The sequence below is a fragment of the Electrona antarctica genome, assembly GCF_951216825.1.
Source record: "Electrona antarctica genome assembly, chromosome: 2".
Taxonomy (NCBI): Eukaryota; Metazoa; Chordata; class Actinopteri; order Myctophiformes; family Myctophidae; genus Electrona; species Electrona antarctica.
In genome coordinates, this window is record NC_136807.1 from 17,935,442 (window position 1) to 17,958,488 (window position 23,047).

The 23,047-nt window shown below is 41.5% G+C and overlaps 1 protein-coding gene across 6 annotated transcripts in view; it reads left to right on the plus strand.

Annotated features, from left to right (window-relative positions):
- The window catches only part of hcfc1b (host cell factor C1b), a 41,763-nt gene extending 21,450 nt beyond the window's left edge, over positions 1 to 20,313 (plus strand). For 5 of the 6 annotated variants that reach the window (XM_079493262.1, XM_079493264.1, XM_079493265.1 and 2 more), the window contains exons 16-33: positions 110 to 195; positions 1,613 to 1,754; positions 2,691 to 2,788; positions 3,223 to 3,312; positions 3,543 to 3,638; positions 4,050 to 4,145; positions 8,733 to 8,828; positions 9,295 to 9,361; positions 11,046 to 11,182; positions 13,517 to 13,690; positions 14,497 to 14,692; positions 15,953 to 16,084; positions 17,145 to 17,347; positions 17,503 to 17,610; positions 17,726 to 17,911; positions 18,184 to 18,481; positions 18,832 to 18,889; positions 19,313 to 20,313. In XM_079493262.1, the coding sequence (XP_079349388.1) occupies positions 110 to 195; positions 1,613 to 1,754; positions 2,691 to 2,788; positions 3,223 to 3,312; positions 3,543 to 3,638; positions 4,050 to 4,145; positions 8,733 to 8,828; positions 9,295 to 9,361; positions 11,046 to 11,182; positions 13,517 to 13,690; positions 14,497 to 14,692; positions 15,953 to 16,084; positions 17,145 to 17,347; positions 17,503 to 17,610; positions 17,726 to 17,911; positions 18,184 to 18,481; positions 18,832 to 18,889; positions 19,313 to 19,352 (2,303 nt within the window). In that variant the 3' untranslated portion in view covers positions 19,353 to 20,313. The remainder of the gene's footprint in view (positions 1 to 109; positions 196 to 1,612; positions 1,755 to 2,690; positions 2,789 to 3,222; positions 3,313 to 3,542; positions 3,639 to 4,049; positions 4,146 to 8,732; positions 8,829 to 9,294; positions 9,362 to 11,045; positions 11,183 to 13,516; positions 13,691 to 14,496; positions 14,693 to 15,952; positions 16,085 to 17,144; positions 17,348 to 17,502; positions 17,611 to 17,725; positions 17,912 to 18,183; positions 18,482 to 18,831; positions 18,890 to 19,312) is intronic. The other variant, XM_079493263.1, reaches the window with a different exon arrangement.
- The last annotated feature ends 2,734 nt before the right edge of the window (positions 20,314 to 23,047 follow it).

Below are 23,047 nucleotides of genomic sequence, written 5' to 3' on the forward strand. Positions count from 1 at the left end.
ATGACAGCCAGCAAGCAGTGTGCTGTTGTGTTGTCTTCTCAAATGTTGAAGAATTTCTTTCAATACAGTGGTCCCTGCAAATATTGTAATAACGCATTTTTGTCTATAGGTGTCCATACCATGGGAACAGTCTCCAGTACTCTAGCAACCACTGCTATGATGGCTAGTCATGTTACCCACACAGCACCCACACAGGTACATACACTCAAGTCACCACCACTCCTCTGTCTCCTGCTCCTTATGTTTTGTCTCCATTCTGGATCTGTCACTTATTGCTTGTAGCCGCGAAATCTCGCGTTTCTTTAACCCTAGAACACTAAACATATTTTTTGTTGCACCATCACTAAACATGGGTATATTTTACCCAATGTAAAATATTCCATAAAACATATTTCTCATCAAAATATATTTAAGTACAGCAACACATGGCAACTTGAGCTACTCTTCTTTTATATGTCATCATGACTTTTCACAAAAAATACAAAACATAGATTTTATATGGGGATGGGGGGCAAAACCGGTGAAAAACGTGCATATTATTTTAAAATATTCCTAAAAAAAGAGAAATTAAGTTGGGAACTTCTCCTTTGGTCCACCCATTCATAAGACATGTGAGAATGGTCCAGTGAAGAAAATAAAATGAATAAAGTCCATTATGGGTGTATAAGTGCAACTGGTCTGAGTTTAGCCACCAGGTGGTGGCATGTAATCGGTTAAATTAAATCCTCATTTTCTACATAAGAAACGAGGCAAGGAGAGAGGAAACCAATACATGTTGTTTAGAGAAGTTGGACGTGAATTGCTATGAAGGGTCGGTCATGTTGTGTATGTTAAGCGACATCTATTTCTGGTGACATGAACACAGCTGACACGCTCCTTCCATTTAGGGGCTTAATATTGCCAGCTGAAGGGGTGGGGTAATCACATGCTGTTCAGCTTGGAAAGTATGCTCGTTAAGTGTTTCATATCTCCTACCAATTTGGTGATGCTTCCTAATCCTAGTTACCATCTTCTAGAAGCTTTTAGCATTCATTCATACTGTCTGCGCCTCCCCGACAGTGTTGCCAGAAAATGTGTTGCAATGAAATGAAAAATTGTCTCTCGCATTTCTGCGATAGTAGAGCTTACCTCGTCTTCCCAGTCAATTGGAGTACGCAACATTTAATGAAGCGTCATTCATTTTCTAGATTCTAGATTTTTCCATCGACGGCTGTCCTTGTCGTTTTCACTTTCGCCATGCAACGCATCGTTCGACACTTAAATGCTTGCACACAAGCATAAAAGTGGCCTTAAGAGACTTGACACAAGTGACAAAATGGTAGACCGTCTTCTACTTGATGAGGACATAGGAGCTAGGACAGCAAAATAATGAACTGATATGCACGCACCATATGTCTCTGATCAAATGATGCATGTATTCCCTACTATTCATTGCTTTGGAATGTCGCTGGTCTAGGTAGGATCTGATCCTGGTATTCCTTACTATTGGTAGATTGTTATGTTGTTATGCTGATCTAAGTGCTTAATCTCATTCTGCTGTTGGGGGGGGGGAAATGGAAAGAGAATGAGTGGAGTGGAATGCCAAAACAAATGTGTTGCCATCGTTCTCCAGCAGGTGACACTGATCACCACTCCCAGTGGAGTTGAGACCCAGCCTATGATTCAGGACCTTCCTGTGGCCATAATGGCCTCTCCCACATCCGAACAGCCTGGGACCACAACTACTACTACAGCTACAGACGGTGAAACCATGGGTAACATATGGACTAAAAACAAACACTCTATATCTATACACTCTTAATTTAACTCGGACAGTGTACAAATGTAACCAAATGGGTAGGGTTACTTTCTTGAAGTAACCATAATACTAAAAATTGCAAAACTACAGGACATCCCACAATTACATTATCACAATCAATAATAACGACTAGCCACCCTACATATTCTACAGTGGAGGAAAAATACTATTTTTCTTTATTGAATAGTATCAATATAGAAATATTCTGTTAAAGGAGCATTCAGTGATTTGGGTGATTTGGAAAAAAACCCGGTCCGCCCCGGTAACAAGATGTGCACATGCACACACTCTACAGTGGGGGAAGTACAACAGACCAACAGCACGTGCACCAAGGCCCGCCCCACTCGATCATGATTGGAGGAAGTCCCCTCTTATCCTGATTGGATGAAGGCTTTGCCGCCCAAACCGAAACTAGGGTTTTTTTGACCCCAGGGGCTCACTGGGGACAGGGAGGGACTCCTTATATGGTCAGCACACTTTATAGTAGGGAGGATTATCCAAAAAATAAGAAAAAATAAGTGATATTTGAATTAAGTGAAATCACTGAATATACCTTTAAGTAAAAAGCCATAGACATTTACTTGGAAGTAAAACAGTAAAAGTACTAATTATGCAGAATGTCCCATTTCAAGTTTTCAAATGTATACAAACTTTTGAAAATAACAGATCTACAAGCTCACAATGTGCAACATCGCAACGCATTGTCAGCTTGTAGATCCGCTATTTTCAAATGGCCGAAGTAAAAGTAGCCTAATTTTAGAAATGGGAAAATGTAAAAATACTCAAGGAAAGTACTTAGTTACTTTCCACCACTGATATCCTATATACCTAGATACTTCCTATATGATATTTTATAAAAATTGTTTGACCTGTTTGTCTGTTCTCTGCCCAGCCACTACGGTGTGTTCTAACCCACCATGTGAGACCCACGAGACTGGAACCACCAACACCGCCACCACAGCCTCCTCTGGAATGGGACAAGTCCTCCAGGTGAGATTCTTTGGTGTGTTAATCACACTTGAAGGCATGTCCACTGAGCCTTCATCTTAATCAGAACAGCAGCATTGGCCAAGTTGTTCATGATGTTAGCTTTCAACCGTGTACCGATTTCAGATCTGCATTTCAAACAGCTTAAACTTTAATGGTGCCACCTACATGTATGGTCCAAAGTGCTCCAATTCCAATTGTCTCTGTCCACATGTGGATTGGAAGAAGTACTGGGATTGTTTTACTTAACAACTTGAACCCCAGTCACAGCATACCTATTCTAGGTGGAACAATCATCAAAATTAGCAGATCTGCTATTTTTGGTGTTGTGAGCTTGTACTAGTAGCTTGTCTATTTTTGTATTCTGAATCAAAATCTATAAAGTAACTAGTATCTAAACAGTCTCTAGTAGCTGTCTAACTGCCTGTGTGTTGCAGGTGTGTTCTAACCCACCATGTGAAACCCACGAGACTGGAACCACCAACACCGCCACCACAGCCTCATCTGGAATGGGACAAGTCCTCCAGGTGAGATTCTTCAGCGCGTTAATCACACATTAAGCCTTAAGGCATGTCCACTGAGCCTTCATCTTAATCAGAACAGCAGCATTGGCCAAGTTGTTCATGATGTTGGCTTTCAACCGTGTACCAATTTCCAATCTGTACAGTACATGGATTCAAGTTCTCAGTCGCCACGACTGATTTCAGTCATGTGGATTCCATAGAAGCCAGCGTGTCTAACTGCCTGTGTGTTGCAGGTGTGTTCTAACCCACCATGTGAGACCCACGAGACTGGAACCACCAACACCACCACCACAGCCTCATCTGGAATGGGACAAGTCCTCCAGCCCCAGGTGAGATTCTGCTATACAGCCCCACGTTTGTGGAAAGCCCTCCCTGCATACCTGAGAGCACCACAGACTAAACAAAGCAGCTTTTTTAACAAAGCATTTTCTTAAATATTGTCAGGCCTTTTTGTTTTATTGTCCTGTTTTTACCTAGTTTTAATTTGACCTTTTAGCCTAGTTAGTTGGGTCCCATGTAATTGTTTGGTTGCCTATGCTGTTTTTAAACCCTGTAGCACTTTGAGAAGAATTTAAGGTGCGTTATAATTAAAATGTATTATTATTATTATTATGGATTATTCTCAATACTATACATCCCTATTATTATATTAGTCTTTGTTGAGGCCTGTACAATGAGCCTCCATCCTCAGTTTGATGTTAATCAGTATACCAGTGTAACTGCATGTGTGTGTTTTCTAGGTGTGTTCTAACCCACCATGTGAGACCCATGAGACTGGAACCACCAATACTTCTACCACATCCTCATCTGGAATGGGCCAAGCCCTCCAGCCGCAGGTGAGATTATTTTATTTAGAACAGTGCTCCTCACACATTTTCATGTTAACTCTTTGAGAGTTTCAAGGATTTCTATATAGTTTTTAGACTTCTCTATGGCAGAATGGCGTTTTTGAATGATTTATTGAAAATTCTCTGTTGTGAATGTGTGACAACGAAAGACCTTCAGAGAAAGCTTGGCTTGTCTGCTTCCAGGAAAAAAATGAACTGAGTTGATAAAATGTTTAGTTTTTGTGTTGGAAGCCATTTAAAAGAGCCTGCATTTACACTGGGTAGTGTTTCTAGGACAACAAAAAAAGTTATGCCCGGTTGAAGTTTTATTTTCTAAATAACTTTTTTTCTGCTGGGCGTACATAGCCATGCAATATCTCATTTTAAAGGGTGAGTTGTCTAGTTCAATTAAAATAAAATAAAAAGTTTCTCACATGTACCACTGTAGATATTTTGCCATCTATAAATAGCATGGTCAGTCATGATCAATCTGACCTATCCAGCTAAAAGTCCCCCTAGCTCTGAAATGGAACATCATATAAACTCAATTCTTTTTTGGGGTAAAATTAGACATTCTAACGCACATTTTGATATATACCATGTTTACATAGTCTTACCAGTACCTTGTCTATTCATGCATGTATCTCAAAAACCTGTTGTGAAGAAACAGTTTTGATAAAAAAACACATCCAAGGACATTGTTTTGATATGACTTTGTGCCCATGATATGTATCAAAATATAGACTTGAATGTATACTGTATTATAACAAAAAATTGGGTTCTTACCATCTACCGTTACAGAGTAAATCACAGTTGAAACTCGCTTAGTCAAACCATAAACCTCAGAATAGTGAACAAAATAGCCATGACAGGTCTAACTCATTGTAAAAGCGTCTTTTATTTTTTATGACTACTAACATAATACAATTATAATAAATATTACAGAAAATAAATAGGCCTACATACAAAACAGTTGTCCCCAAACTCCCCAGTGTCCCCAAACCACTGCATTCCAGTTGTTCTTGACGGTGTGTGTGTGTGTGTGTAGGCTAAATTTAAAAAAAACAACAACTGAAATGAATGAATGCATCCGGTTCAGTGTCGGAGAACTCCATCGCAGTCTTGACTCTTCGTCTTCATCATCATCATCATCATCATCCTCCTCCTCTGATGCCAGTTCTAAATATATAAAAATAAACATTTAGCTGTAGTCAGCCCGGCCAATAGCCAGTTGGGGGTGGGGGGGACGTAGGCTATCTGACATCATCGTCATCATCATCATCACACGGAGACACACTAAACAATGTACAATCATGATAGTATACAATATTCAATTAATGCGATTATCATGCAAGCTCAGACGTCAATGAAACGTCATACAGATCTTATATAATACGCTACTGTTAGCTTCACTCCCCGTCCCCCCTCCGATCCTTGTAGCAAGGTCATCATATTCACGCGTTGCTTCAGTAAACGATGCATGTTTGTTCTCCGTCTTTGTAGACAGTAAATAAAAGGAGCGAACATTACTCTAAAGATCAGATCGCCTATAAGGCACGCTACAATATAAAATACTTGTACTGCCATGCGTGCATGCCTGCTACGATACATTTGTACTGCACCGACCAACCGATCGACACCATTAGCCAGCACCTTTGGTGCTGGCTAATGGCTGGGGGCCATCGTGGTGAGTCATTCTGGCGTCATGATCTGACTAGTAGTAGTAATTATCCAAGCATCTATTTGTAGCGATCATCTTATGATGTCTGATCACTATAGAAGGGCATTTTCTACAATAAGATTACCTCAAAACATTCCGGGTTGATCGTCTTCTTCAATGGTTTCCCGGTATAGCTCATCGGACGACGATGGGGAGACAATGAAAAAAGGAGGGAGGGAGCAGCGAGTCTCGCTGTAAGCACTGGACCAGGGCTACTCCGCCTGGAGAAGGCGACTGGGACGCGTATGGATCAATACTACTACCACAAAACTCGCTCAAATAAATAGTACTGCTTTCAACTTTTTCTGCTAGAAAATCGCTCGGGCGAGACGGGTAAACAGGCAAAACAATGAAAACTATGAAGACTCCCTCTGCCCCCACTGTTTACAGGGGGTGGGACCAGCTTCCAATGGCAACACGTACACGTGTGTCACGTGACACGGGTTTTCTGGGTAATGTAGTTGGAATATAAGCTCAGGAATTTAAACAGCGCTTCGGAGCATATTAATATGTTTAGATTAATCAAAAACGGCGAAGACGCCAATTGGCGTCATTGATCATTTACGGAATTCTGATGAAGACGCCAATTGGCGTCTTTCACCTTCTAAGGGTTAAGAACCCCAAAATCAATGTATTTGGCCGCAGAGCCCCATCTGAAGATATTTTGTGCCAGGGAACCTCATACAAGATATCATGGGAGGGTGTTGATGCTATCCTATATTAACTTATTGACGTGTGATTTGGGAGCTCACGGCAATGCTTGGCAAGCCAAGCCCCCAACGCGTCGCTAGAGTGCAAACCACACCTCGACCATCTCCATTGGCTGTGGGTTCCAGAATGTATAATAGAGTGCATCCGTTTTGCTTTATAAATAGCTCGTTATTTTTGAGGGCAAGAGAGAGGGAGAGAGAATGAACTTCCCTTCTCTAATATATATCGGGATGCAGGGGTTAACTGATCCTGCACCTGCAAAAATTTCCTCATTCCACTCGAACATATCTTGAAACATCAATTCAAAATAGCGCTTTATTGGCATGAAGAAACATTCCCTTTATATCAACTCGCTCATTATTATTAAGTGCAGAGAGAGAACGGTGAGTTAGACGTGTGAATGAACTTCTTCATGTGCGTAAAAAATTATAATAAATAGCGTCACAAGACGGCCATCTATCCATCCATTTATGAACTCTTATTTATAAAGCCGTTTTAACGGATGCACATTATTAATATTATTATACATTCTGGAAACAGACAGCCAATGAAGACTGTTGGGGTGCGGTTTGCACTCTTAGCGGCGCGGCGCGGGCATAGCTTGCCAAGCCTTGCCGTGGGCTTGTAAATCACGCCCAGATTTATCTCTGGCTGCGTTTAGCCACTCCCAGACCTTTTAGGTATTTGCTTAACTTTTAAGTAGTCTCAGAATATTCATCTTCACTGCAATCGATCGCAACCCTGGACCGTTGATAATGAGAGCCATTTGCTACGCGACCACGGTTTGGGGGGACCCAAACACACTATTCTGCACACTATTCTGCTACGCGACCACGGTTTGGGGGGACCCAAACACACTATTCTGCTACGCGACCACGGTTTGGGGGGGACCCAAACACACTATTCTGCACGGTTTGGGGGGGACCCAAACACACTATTCTGCACACTATTCTGCTACGCGACCACGGTTTGGGGGGGACCCAAACACACTATTCTGCACGGTTTGGGGGGGACCCAAACACACTATTCTGCACGGTTTGGGGGGGACCCAAACACACTATTCTGCACGGTTAGCACTGCTCAAAGAAATGGCTAATGGGAGGGAAGGCGGGTGGGCGGACTTCTGACGTCATTCTGACACACCATAACCATATAAGGAGTCCCCAATGCAGCTACACCCAAATACGCAGTGTGTTGAAGGAGGAAGAATCTCAATATTATGCATCCCTATTATTGTCTCCACCAGGCCGAAGGCATGGGGAGAGAGTATGTTTTGCACTCCGTCCGTGTGTGTCCGTGTGTCCGTGTGTGTGTGTGTGTGTGTGTCCTTCCGTCCGTCTGTTACCAGCTAATCTCCGGCACCGTTAACCCGGTCGATGCCAAACTTTGCACACACACTCCCTGGATGCCAACGATGAACCTCTGCCCCACATTTTCCAGAACGGCCTGTTATAGCGCCACCATGAGGCAGCTTTTCACATTTTTTACCTAAAACTGCACCGATCTGCGTGAAACGTTGCATGCACACTCCCTAGAGGCTAAGGACAAACCTTTGACCTGCATTTTCCGCATCTGCCTTTTATAGCGCCACCAGGAGGCCGACTTTTGTAAAACACATTTTTGGATATTACTCCTCCAGATTCTGTCCAAAAATCTCACAAATCGTTACACAGTATCTCTATGGTCATGTGCTCAAGTCGGATCTGTCCGATATTTCATATTCCATCCTAATTTGCTATAATTGGCTTTCACAGTTTGCAAGATTGCCCCGTTTTGAACAAAAGCCTCAAATCATGAACGCAGCATGCAATTTACGTGAAATCTTTCACACATTTTCTTACTAGGCTGAGGAATATATCCCACCCTTTTCACATTGGCCTGTTATAGCGCCACCAACAGGTTGATTTTTGCAAAACACATTTTTGCAAAATGCCTCAAATCATCCAATTGCCATCAAAGGCGTATGAAGAAATGGCACCCTTTTCACATTGGCCTATTATAGCGCCACCAGGAGGCCACAACCTGACCTGCCCTGGTGGAGACCTGTGCCCCGAGGGGCACTTTTTCTAGTTATATATTCTTTGTTGAGGCCTGTACAATGAGCCTCCATCCTCAGTTTGATGTTAATCAGTATACCAGTGTAACTGCATGTGTGTGTTTTCTAGGTGTGTTCTAACCCACCATGTGAGACCCATGAGACTGGAACCACCAATACTTCTACCACATCCTCATCTGGAATGGGCCAAGCCCTCCAGCCCCAGGTGAGGTTATTTGCTTCTCAAACTTTTTCATGTGAAGAACCCCAAAATTAATGTATTTGGCCGCAGACCCCCATCTGAAGATATTTTGTGCCAGGGACCCCCATACAAGATATTTGTTCAAATGTTTCACAGATTTATATATTTATATAGTGGTTAAACTGATATTGAAATGCTATCCTTATTATATATTATAATTGTCTAATGGGAGGGCGAGCGTGAACCTCTGCTCTGAAGTCACTCTGGCACAGCCATAGCCTTGCCCAGCCTGTGTGGTTTCTGGTCTAGAGGGGCTGGTGCCGGTGGAAAACAGGCGGTGGATCCTATTGGTTCACCGATCTGAGCACCCCCCCCCCCCCCCCCAATCTCAATATTATGCATCCCTATTATTATTAATCTTTTGTTAAGGCCTGTACGAGGAGCCTCCATCCTCAGTATACCAGTTTAACTGCCTGTGTGTGTTTTCTAGGTGTGTTCTAACCCACCATGTGAGACCCATGAGACTGGAACCACCAATACCGCCACCACAGCAACAGGTAATACTACTACTACAATCTGGGAACCCTTCGGCAAAAAAAGGAAAAGGGGACCCTCTGCCTTTTTTGTTTCTTTGAATTTGCAGGCCTCAATAGAATGTGTATAACAGGATGTTGGCCCGCTCTCAGCCATCCACTTCCTGTGGTGTGCCTGTGTTTTCATTCCCACTATCAACAATCTGTACACGTTCTGAATGGCCCTGCTGACAGATTCAGTAGCGCAGCACATAATCTGTTCTTGAGAGATTACTACTACCACAACAACCACCATACTGTAGAAAGACATGTACACGTTACAGAATGAAAATGTGCATTCATCCATTCAACAACAGCAAAGTAATCTGTACATTGTAGAAGTATTGTCACAATTATTATAATACATAATTGCCTGATCGCAATTATTCCAGTTGATCGTAATTGTTAGAATCGTTTCAATGCGGCGCACCCTGTGCAGTTTTGTTTACAAAATTTGTATGGCATATAATTGTCAAATATAATATAATGCTTGTGCATTTATGTATTGCATGAGGATGGGTTTGTTATGATATCCATGGCAATAAGCAGCATCATCTCCCTCTGAGAAGTAGGTGGCTGTGACCCATCTATACTTTTATATCTAGGACTACCACATCCTGTTACCATAGCAACACTTAATACTACGGCTACTACCATACGGTTACTATGGCAACATTTCATACTACTGCTACCATATACAGTTACCATGGCAACATGGATGAATGTTGACAGACAGTTTTCTTAATTGTTTGGTACGATTAACACAATCCATGCCAACCTCCAGATATCTTGTGTGAAGCTATTAAAACTATTTTAACACGAAATTTGAGTATTAATCCAGCTTTAGAAATAATATTTTTACCTTATTTTCGCTTCCGACGCTGGACCCCATAGGACTCCCATGGTAGAAACAGCCTACAGTACATCCCAATTCTCGGTGCGCGCACACGCGGTCATTAGTGTTTTTTATGTTTTTTTTGTGGCTTTCGCCTTTTATTTTATATTTTTTTCATGGAGGGACAGACAGTAGGCTGACAGGAAATGGGGAGAGAGATGGGAGGAAGACGTGCAGTAAAGGCCGGCACACTGCCAGACTGGATTACCAGCCAAGGTGCCTGGACCACTGAGCCATGGCCCAGGCCGTCATTAGTGTTTTTAGTGCAATGTTGGGAGCTTAATAAAACATTAATTGCGCTAACCATATTAATAGTCCGATCGGTAGAACACAGCCTGTCACCACAATGGAGGACAATCACTTCCGGGTCATTCGGCCAGATAACGCTTTTTCTTCTCTGCTTATGTGGTTCATTCTGTTGGCACTGGCCTCATGTTACAACCTATGGTAACGGGAGGGAATCAGTTATAGTAGGATAGTGTCGCAAAAACAAATACAGAATGAAATTCTATGCATTTATTTCTGAATAAATGCAGCCTAAGACAAAAACAAAAATGTGTGACAGCCATGTGTGACAGTATTTGTTTCCCAAACAATGGGTCAATGTGGCCGGGTCACAGACCAATTTGTGTCAGTTGTGAAATTAGCCGATCTACAAGCTCAGCTTGTAGATCTGCTATTTTCACTAGTTTGTCTCCCAGGGAGACATCCCATTTCTCTTTTGGGTCACGGGGCTAAAAGGTTTGGTAACGTCTGCTGTAATGTGTCCTCCAGCCCTGCAGGGCGGTGATGACTCACAACAAGGAGACACCTCTGCAGAGCCCACCTCAACCACCACCACTACAGTCAGTCAGCCTAGAGCTGTTACCACGGTTACGCAGTCCACACCCACCCCCGGACCCTCAGTACCGGCAAGTATACAGTGCCTAATGGCCATCTTTTATCTACGCAGTGGTTTTCATTTTATGCTCTCGAGAGCTGAATTATTGTTAAACATCTGCATTACTTAATTTACAAGAAGTCTACACATTTAGAGAGAATGTAGAATTGTTGTTGTCATTGTAACATAATGATCCGTGGTTCGGCGTTTCGAATCCCGGCTCTTCCTGTCCATGTCGAAAATGCCCTTGGACACTGAACCCTACATTGCACCCTACCATTAGTGTGTGAATGTGGGAAGTGAGGACGCTGGTGTGGACTTCACATTGAAATGTATGAATGAATGGACCATTGTAAAGCGCATGCATCCAGAACAATTAGAACTAGAAAAAGTGCCCTTCTGGGCACAGGTCTCCACCAGGAGGATAGGACTGTGTGAGATGTTTGGCAAAATGTTTAGGATTAATATAAACATGTTTTTTAAGCATTTTGTTCCAAAAATGTGTTTTGCAAAAATCAACCTGTTGGTGGCGCTATAACAGGCCAATGTTATGGCCAACGATCAGGCCAACGGTGCCGGAGATTAGCTGATAACGGACGGACAGAAGGACGGACGGAAGGACACACACACACACGGACGGAGTGCAAAACATACTCTCTCCCCATGCCTTCGGCCTGGTGGAGACAATAATCTGAAAAAGTTCAGTGTTATGGAAGCCCAGGTTTGCTTTGATAACAGCCGTAAATTAATTTGTATTGTTCAGTCTTATGTCTCACACCTTCCTCTTGACAATACAACCAAGATTCTCTGTGGGGTTCAGGTCAGGCCAGTTGGCTGGTCAGTTAAGCACAGTAATACCATGGTCAGTACACCAGTTACTAGTAGTTTTGGCACTGTGGGCAGGTGCCAAATCGACCTGGAAAGGAAAATTAGCATATAGCAGCTTGTCAACATACTGAAGCACACAGTGCTGTAAAATATAATAGATGGTTGTGTTGGGACTCTGGACATGACAAAACACAGTGATGATTTAGGCCATGTTATCTGTTATCACTGTAGTGAAAATGTAACGATAGTTTCAACACAACCATCTTTTTAGAGTGCATTGTGCTTCAGTATGTTGACAAGCTTCATGGAGATGCTAATTTTCCTTTCCAGCTCGATTTGGCACCTGCTCACAGTGCCAAAACTACTAGTAACTGGTGTACTGACCATGGTATTACTGTGCTTAACTGACCAGCCAACTAGCCTGACCTAAACCCCACAGAGAATCTAGGTTGTATTGTCAAGAGGAAGATGTGAGACATAAGACTGAACAATACAAATTAATTTACAGCTGTCATCAAAGCCTGGGCTTCCATAACACCTCAACAGTGCCACAGGCTGATCACCTCCATGCCACGCCCCATTGATTAAATAATTTGTTCAAAAGTAGCCCAGACCAAGTAGTAACTGCATACATTAATATACTTTTCAGATGGTCGACATTTCACTTTTTTTTTTAGTAGTCTCGTAAAATATTTTAATTCACTGATTTTTTGATTTTCATGAGCTGTACGCCATAATCATCAATATTAAAACAATAAAAGGCTTGAATTATTTCAGTTGTTGTGTAATGAATCTAAAATATGAAAGTTCATTTATTTTTATTACATTATGGCAAATAATGAACTTTTTCAGATTATTCTAATTCGTTGGGATGGACCTGTAGAAAGCGCTATAAAAATGCAATCCATTATTATTACTAGCCCTTACCCGTGAGATATTGCCCCCCCCCCCCCCCCCCCTTGTGGCCGTGGGGGGTACTGCGCCCTGGGTGCGTTTTCGCACCCGTTTAATTCACTAACAAATTCATTATTAATCTATAATTTGTTAAATTGGAAAAAAGGGCTTCGTTAAGACCTCCATCTTATTATGGTCAATGCCTGTGTGAAAAGTGGGAGTGATTGGTGCAGGCAGGGAGGAGCTACGGCGGTGTTTCTGACACACAGACAGACACACATTCAGACATTGACTGAATTATAGTATGATATGATGATATGATGATGATTATGATGATGATTAATAACACCTTTAAAAGTCATGATATTGGCATAATTCATGTCGTACAACAGTATGTTGAACACATGAATACAAGCTCCCTCTAGATCAGAAATTACACATTTCCCCTTTAAGCCTGATTTATATTCAGGTTGCTGGTTGCAAGTGTCGGGCACCAAAAATAGCAAATATGCCTGCTCACAATGCGTTGACGTGCGCGTGAGTATGTGAGCTTGTAAAATCTGACATTTTCGGTCCATGGCACAATGTGCAACCATGTATAGGGGCATTAATCACCAGGCAACCTGTTTCCTTAAACCTGTAGAAGCTGTCGTCCATGGTCATCAAGACAGAGTCTTCCCAAAATGTTACCATAATTACGGTTAAGGAGGAACCAATGCAGACGGACGACCAATCAGAAGCTGTGACATCATCCTCAGCTTCCATGCTGCAGGTGCATGCGGAGCCAATGGATACACAAGCCCCACACACACAACAGGTACACAGACCTAACAAGCACAAACACGCACTCACTCACTCACTCACTCACACTCTCCCTCTAGTCATGATATTATTATATCTGCCTGGGGACTTTGGGGGTGTTTGTTAGCAGCATCATTTCAAACTTATGAACTGATTTCCATGACACTGTGTGGAAAGATTTGTAAGAGTCAAATAATAGCTGTTCTAGTTACGCTCTGGATTAAGAGCGTCTGCTAAATGCCTAAATTGTAAATTGTAGCTTCCTAGCCTTTTGGCCGATTGGCCAAAAGGGTGCGTGGTAGGGGTGACCATGGGTTCTTATGTGACTTCCCAGTGCATTCATAGAACTGTAGTCCCGAAGGAGACATGGCAGTGTGTGTGCATGTACACAGCACGCTGCCTCCAATAGTAGGTGGAGTTCTTCACTGTACTTAGTGTAATTTAGTAGTTGTAGTTTTTGCATGATAATAACAAATTTAAGTTGACTTTGTTGATTTATTGTCATACAAAATTAACTATTACATTTTGGTATTAAACATTGGAACATTAATCATCAATATTGAATTTCTGTTTGCCTTTTAGGCTTTGTAATCAAACATTTCACAGGTCAGATAACTTAAGTATACAAGAAATGTAATAATTCTTTATACTTAATTGCAGAAATAGCTTATCAACAAGCTTACAATATAGAACATTTCTCAAAATGGAAAAGATTATGATGATTGTGTTGTGCAAAATAATTGTGATTATCTCAAATAATTGTGATTAGGCTTATATTCTGTAATTATTGTGACATGCCTAATGAGTGTTATCATTGCTCAGATGGAGACCACGGACAGTGGTTTGCCACAGCAGCTGATGTCATCAGACGGCGCCGAGGCGGAGCAGCAGGTTGCCGGGGGGATGACCCTGATGGTCACCAGGGGACTGACACCTGAGGAGCTGGCCGTTTCCACGACGACGCAGGAAGCTGCTCAGCATGCAGTTGCTAGCAACACCCTGTCTATCCTCCACACATGTAAATATGAATACCTTTGATATCTGTCTATCCTCCATACATTTAAATATGAATACCTTTGATATCTGTCTATCCTCCACACATTTAAATATGAATACCTTTGATATCTGTCTATCCTCCACACATGTAAATATGAATACCTTTGATATCTGTCTATCCTCCACACATGTAAATATGAATACCTTTGATATCTGTCTATCCTCCACACATGTAAATATGAATACCTTTGATATCTGTCTATCCTTCACACATTTAAATATGAATACCGTTGATATCTGTCTAACCTTCACACATTTAAATATGAATACCTTTGATATCTGTCTAACCTTCACACATTTAAATATGAATACCTTTGATATCTGTCTAACCACACATTTAAATATGAATACCTTTGATATCTGTCTATCCTCCACACATTTAAATATGAATACCTTTGATATCTGTCTATCCTCCACACATGTAAATATGAATACCTTTGATATCTGTCTATCCTCCACACATGTAAATATGAATACCGTTGATATCTGTCTATCCTTCACACATTTAAATATGAATACCTTTGATATCTGTCTAACCTTCACACATTTAAATATGAATACCTTTGATATCTGTCTATCCTTCACACATTTAAATATGAATACCGTTGATATCTGTCTATCCTTCACACATATGTATACCTTTTGATATCTGTCTATCATTCACACATATGTATACCTTTGATATCTGTCTATCATTCACACGTAAATATGAATACCTTTGATATCTGTCTATCCTCCATACTGGTGGATGTAATTCATATTTTATGAAGTGAAAATACAACTGCTATTTGTGTATATTATCCCATGTAGACCCGAGGCACATACATGTCTTCTATGGGTTATATTATACAGTATACCACCTTTCACTAACACACCTTTGATGCATGCATTTTAATAGACCTTTTTGTAAACGGACACTTAACCCATTTTGGGCGGGAACCCCTTTTGGTGTTAGCATTATGTTATGCTTTAGCTATTGAAAAATAGCAGATCTACAAGCTCATAGCGCGCCACCGAGTGGCACGCTATGAGCTTGTAGGCCTGCTATTTTTGAAAAACCGAAGAACGACTGACATAGAAACATAGCTTTTTCAGAAAACTGTCAGGATGTAGAAGACATTTTTAGAATCTGATCTCAGGTCAAAATGGGTTAATTGTGTGTAAGTACCATAGGTTTATCTACTGACTGGTTGACTGGTGTGTTATGTATTGTTCTGTGCAGATGGAGACCAGACCACTACCATTCCTATAGTTCTGACCCAGCAGGAGTTGGCAGCGCTGGTACAACAGCAACAGCAGCTGCAGGCCAGTCAGCTGCAGGCCAGCCAGCCAGCAGCTGCCAGCATGCCTACTGGTAACTATTGGAATCTTGTTATTGAGTGGTGCAAACCACTCCAACAACCAGCTTTGTCTGTATCTATGTATGTATGTGTGTACCTGTACGTGTGTAGCATGGTTGCTATGGTTAGTGTGTGACGTCAAGCACCACTCGGTTCACACGGGTGTGATTTTTTTTATTAATACAACTAGTCTTAGGATTACCATGAGCCGTAGTAGATGTAGTAGCACCATGAACAGTAGTAGAGGTTGTAGCCTACTGGCAGCATAGAAGTAAATAAGTTTCACCCCTAGAACGCACAGTAAAATAAATAAAAATAATCTCCAATTAAATCATTCACTGCCAGATTAAATAACTAAATTTACCACCTACAAGATTTTTCTTTTTTGTATTTCCTTACCTTTTATGTACTCATAGAATATTTATCTCCACTACTCCCCCACCATTGATAATCCGAGAGCCGTTCAATGTCCGTTCATTTTTTATTAAAATAAATAATAGTTTGTAAAACGGTCCATGCAGACATTTGTTACGGTCCGTCGAAAATACAATGCTGGTGGACAAGGAAGTGGGACGATACCGGAAGGGAAATGGACAAGGAAGTGGGACGATACCGGAAGGGAAATGGACAAGGAAGTGGGACGATACCGGAAGGGAAATGGACAAGGAAGTGGGACGATACCGGAAGGGAAATGGACAAGGAAGTGGGACGATACCGGAAGGGAAATGGACAAGGAAGTGGGACGATACCGGAAGGGAAATGGACAAGGAAGTGGGACGATACCGGAAGGGAAATGGACAAGGAAGTGGGACGATACCGGAAGGGAAATGGACAAGGAAGTGGGACGATACCGGAAGGGAATGGACAAGGAAGTGGGACGATACCGGAAGGGAAATGGCGGCGTTTTAGAAAATGTGGGAGTGGACGGGAGCTGTGTTTTTGCGACCACGTGATTTCCTGTTTCCTGGTTTCAATGAGGCTCAAACATTGAATCACTGATGTGTTTTTATTTTTTAATAATACAGAAAATATTCCAAATAAAACAGCTGTCTACCCCTCTACTATGTTTCACAGAGGGCCTTGCTCCAGCAGACAGTCTTAACGACCCATCGGGTGACGCCAACAGCCATGAGTTGTCATCCGCCGTAACGAGTGCGGTAGCCCGATTGGCCAGCACCTTTGGCACCGCCCAGACCCTGGCCACGCCCAGCCCAGCAAAGAGCCAATCAGCCACGCCAATAGTGGAGGTCACTAATGGCATCCCAACTACCACTGGGGTGAGAATACAGTGGTTATGGATGGTGTTCACAATTGCAATGATAATGACTACAAATAATCACAATAGTGCTAGTAATGGATTCTTCCTTCAACTGTGTGTGCTACTGCTAGTAATGGATTCTTCCTTCAACTGTCTGTGTGTGTGCGTGTGTAGAAGGCCCCTGTGAAAAAAGAGAACCAGTGGTATGATGTAGGCATTGTCAAGGTGACCAACCATGTAGTGACACACTACTACGTTCCTTACGATGACGATGTCCCAGATGTAAGAATCTAATCTTCTATTATTTTCTCTTTTTTTTTTCTTTTCTTTTTTTATGTTCTTACTGAACTGATAGATCGATTCTATAGATAATGGATTCATATTGTATCTATTCCAGGATGATTCTGGGACGGTACCAGACTACAGTCAGATGAGGAAGGTGGAGTTACAGCCCGGTACAGCTTATAAGTTCCGTGTTGCTGGTATTAACATCTGTGGGCGTGGAACCTACTCGGACGTGGCGGCCTTCAAGACCTGCCTGCCGGGATTCCCTGGAGCTCCTTGCGCTGTCAAAATTAGCAAGGTAAGAAAAATATAACCCGATATAGTTATTTCCTCAACATCAAACATTACGTATTTTAATTAATAAATGCTGCACAATGTAATTTAAAATAAATTATATATCACGATAATTGTCAAGTCTTCAAAGTTAAAATACACTGTAATGAGTGTCTTAACACCATTGCTATTGCAGCAACGGTACGGTACTTAATTCTACTAACACTACATCCATTTCTATTACTATTGCAACTATAATAATAATAATGTTAATATGATATGTATTCTCTCCTGTAGACCCCAGAAGGAGCCCATCTAACTTGGGAGCCTCCATCAGTGACCTCAGGGAAAATCACAGAGTACTCTGTTTACTTGGCCATTCAGTCGCCTCACTCGGACAAACCACCGGGTAGTGGCCCAGCCCAGTTGGCCTTCATGAGAGTGTTCTGTGGTCAAACCCCATCCTGCCTGGTCCAGACCGCTAGTCTGACCAGCGCTCACATCGATTACACAACCAAACCTGCCATCATTTTCAGGATCGCAGCACGCAATGAGAAGGGTTATGGACCTGCCACACAAGTCAGGTGGCTTCAAGGTACAGTACAACTACTACTCCTACTAGTACTTCTACAACTAGCCAAGTACTACTATTTCTGGTACACTCACTAGTACATATAGGCAGTGATGAGAGCAAATGGAGGTTGTTGTAGTGTGCTGAAAATGGTAGTTGAGTATCCACAGATTGATGTTCCTTATCTAATGAACTAGTACTTTAAAACCAACTATACTACTTCTATACCAAATATACTCCTACAGTACTGCTAACTAGACTACTACTGTACTACTAACTAAATACTAAGTAGACTATTATTAACAGTGCTGCTAAATAGCTGCTGTAATATTACTCTATATGTCTTACTCTCTGTCTGTCTGTGTGTTTGATAGAAACGGGTAAAGATGTCAAGCCAGCAATGAAACGACCGGGAGTGTCTCCAGATACTATGTAAGAAAACAGTACCGGTACTAAAACATACTGCATAGTAATACTTCATATAGAATAGTACGGCATCATACAGCAGTCGTATCCATTATACATATGGTAATACTTATACAGTGTAATACTTATACAGTATAGTAATATTCTCTTCAGTACAGTAACACTTAATATAATATAGTATCGTTTTATATTTCTATTTTCGTTTTTAATAACCACTTAAATGCTCTACTCTTAGTTAAATGCACATGAGTTGCAATTGTACACATTTTTGCCATGTTGACGTATGCTGGAGTTCAAGTGGTTAACTCATTGCACATTCATAGAACAGAGCAATATATTAAATGCACAAATAGAACCAGAGTCTGTTAGTCTCAGCATGCCTGCTATAATAATAATTGTATTCATAACAATATTTATTTTCACTTACAGGAAAGCTACTGCGCCAAAGAAGGGCAGACCTGATCCGTAGGGGAGTTCTGAGGTCTGAATTCAACACAAATAATCACACGCATCAGGATGCCACACCAATGCGCTCACACAGTGTCCAGCACAGTGTGGAACCCACAACCAACCCCATCCCCTTTATTTGAAAGAAATCTAATAGCAGGAATCAACTCCATTACCTCCAGGACTTGACTGGGAAATGAATGAATCTATCTGTGGCCTGCTCATTAACTAACTCCTACCAACCCTCCCCATGGGCACCTTGTTAAATTGACAGTTTTGAAGTTTTTCCACGGTTCAGATGTTTATGACAAAATACAACCGGTTGCTACTTGTGTGTGTATGTGTGCGTGTATGCGTGCGCCAAATACACACATACATGCCTGTATGTGTGAGTATGTGTTCATATCCTGTTCAGGTCAGTTATGGCAATCAGTTCAGCCTCAAGTTCATTAACACATGCCACATACAAACAGCAGGATCTAAACCCACAACCAAAACAAGACAAAACTGCACTTGGACAGAGACAGACAGACGGATTGGAGGTATATTTCTCTCTATTCCACAGGGGAGGAACAGACTTGTTGATATTTTGTAAAATGAACTAATCCGGTCTCTTGACATCATTGCAGTGTGCTTGGTGATGGGTGTTAACTAGTATTGATTTTTATTAAAGCTGATATTCATATAATATTGACTTTATTAAAGTGGTTGTTCAGTAAGATTGTTTGGCTAATTGGCTCTCTCTTCAACCAATAGGGTGCTTTTGTACAGTTCTGTTCTGATGATTGGTTGGAGAGAGGGGGAGGGACTTGGTTGTTTACTTTTTTCCTTTTCTTTTTTTTAATCATTTTTCTACAATAAATAATTTGACAGGTTGAAGTTCATGAGTAGAATGTATTATTATAATGGTTAATAATATAAAATGATGATTCTACTGATGTCTTTTGTTTATTTTCTCCAATAAAGCTGTTTTCATTGTTTAATCTGTATTTCTTATTACAGTTATGTTTATTATTGTTTATCTGTCCCTGGGGCTCTAGTCACACAGCTAATGACGGGGAGATCGACAGAACGAAAGGAATATTTTGATCTGTTGTAAAATATCTTGTAGACGATAACTTAAGTACTATTATTTTTGTTTAATTACAATAAAAGATTTTTCCTTGTTGAACAAAATTGGAGCTGGAACACTAAAATTTAAACCGATAAATTAATCTTTTTAAAGATTTGCATTGATGGAGAGTCCCCTGCTACTAAACTAACAATGCATTGATGGAGAGTCCCCTGCTACTAAACTAACAGAATGCATTGATGGAGAGAGACCCCTGCTACTAAACTAACAGAATGCATTGATGGAGAGTCCCCTGCTACTAAACTAACAATGCATTGATGGAGAGTCCCCTGCTACTAAACTTAACAGAATGCATTGATGGAGAGAGACCCCTGCTACTAAACTAACAATGCATTGATGGAGAGTCCCCTGCTACTAAACTAACAGAATACATTGATGGAGAGAGACCCCTGCTACTAAACTAACAGAATGCATTGATGGAGAGAGACCCCTGCTACTAAACTAACAGAATACATTGATGGAGAGAGACCCCTGCTACTAAACTAACAGAATGCATTGATGGAGAGAGACCCCTGCTACTAAACTAACAATGCATTGATGGAGAGAGACCCCTGCTACTAAACTAACAGAATGCATTGATGGAGAGAGACCCCTGCTACTAAACTAACAGAATGCATTGATGGAGAGACCCCTGCTACTAAACTAACAGAATGCATTGATGGAGAGAGACCCCTGCTACTAAACTAACAGAATGCATTGATGATGAGAGACCCCTGCTACTAAACTAACAGAATGCATTGATGGAGAGACCCATGCTACTAAACTAACAGAATGCATTGATGGAGAGAGACCCCTGCTACTAAACTAACAGAATGCATTGATGGAGAGAGACCCCTGCTACTAAACTAACAGAATGCATTGATGGAGAGAGACCCCTGCTACTAAACTAACAGAATGCATTGATGGAGAGAGACCCCTGCTACTAAACTAACAGAATGCATTGATGGAGAGAGACCCCTGCTACTAAACTAACAGAATGCATTGATGATGAGAGACCCCTGCTACTAAACTAACAGAATGCATTGATGATGAGAGACCCCTGCTACTAAACTAACAGAATGCATTGATGGAGAGAGACCCCTGCTACTAAACTAACAGAATGCATTGATGGAGAGACCCCTGCTACTAAACTAACAGAATGCATTGATGGAGAGAGACCCCTGCTACTAAACTAACAGAATGCATTGATGGAGAGAGACCCCTGCTACTAAACTAACAGAATGCATTGATGGAGAGACCCCTGCTGCTAAACTAACAGAATGCATTGATGGAGAGACCCCTGCTACTAAACTAACAGAATGCATTGATGGAGAGAGACCTGCTACTAAACTAACAGAATGCATTGATGGAGAGAGACCCCTGCTACTAAACTAACAGAATGCATTGATGGAGAGACCCCTGCTGCTAAACTAACATAATTTAGAGCTTTAAGATTTTAACAACAAAACAATGGTTTGAAGTAAAGCGCTGCCGGTCATCTTGCCATTCATTAGGCTACAAATAGTTTACAATAGTCTGAGTAGTGTGTTTTCTTGAAAAAACAAAATACATGTAGGCCTATGTTAAATATGTATTTTATTTTGATACGAAAATAGTAAACACTTCATTTTGATACAATGTACACATTGTTTGGGGTCCCCAAAAATAGAATATAGAAACAAATTGCTCATGTACAGTATATAGGGTTGTTGGCTGTTGCAACTGTGCTAGTGTTTCGCCTACTATGTGGTGGCTACTGGCGGTGTTCGTCGACTGCGCGTGTACGCGTATCTCCTTGGGGATTCCGTCCCCTTGCAGATGGATCGATCATAGTAGTAGCCTAGGCTACTCCCCTGGTAGTCTCGCGTAGCCAGACAACTATTCCACAACAGTGGTATAACGCGACTCCCTTGGAGATATTTGATCCCAAATAGAGATATCATTAAAGTTTACATTTATTTGACTGAAACAGTGAAACTATTTTTGGTGGGAAGAGACTTAATTGACATCTCTCTCTCTCTCTGAGAGAACCCCTCCCTCTCTCTCTCTCTCTCTCCCTCTCTCCCTCCCCCTCCTCTCTCTGTCTCTCTCTGGGAGGGTTTGTTTTTGTGCTTGAATGGAGGATCGGAGGAGACAACGTGGTTGTCTATCGGAATTAAAATATCGATTAGTGATGCTTAATCCGCCTATTGATTTGCCTGATGTCAAGGTGCGCGTGGTGATGTGGCCTCTATTTCACCGAATAAACAACACAATGAATTGAGAGAGAGAGATTGATTGATTGGTCCACGGAGGTCAATCAATGGACTTCTGTGATTGACAGGCTGACAGCGCGGAGTGGAAATGCGTGCGGAGACAATCAACTATTGGCAGGACTCCCTTTCTGGGTTGCTGTTTTGTTTTTGTTTTAAATTAATTTTGTTTTTTGTTTGAGCTCGTCCGGGCTTTAAATCGGCGCTTAAGTTTGGAGCTGGATGGAACGGACCAGGTTTTGTTTTGGTTGAACTCGCAGGTAACAGTTCTATGACAATAATTAATTATTATGATATGTCTTAAATTACTTATTATATGCACTTGACCTTCATAGTGGATGACAGACGTGTGTG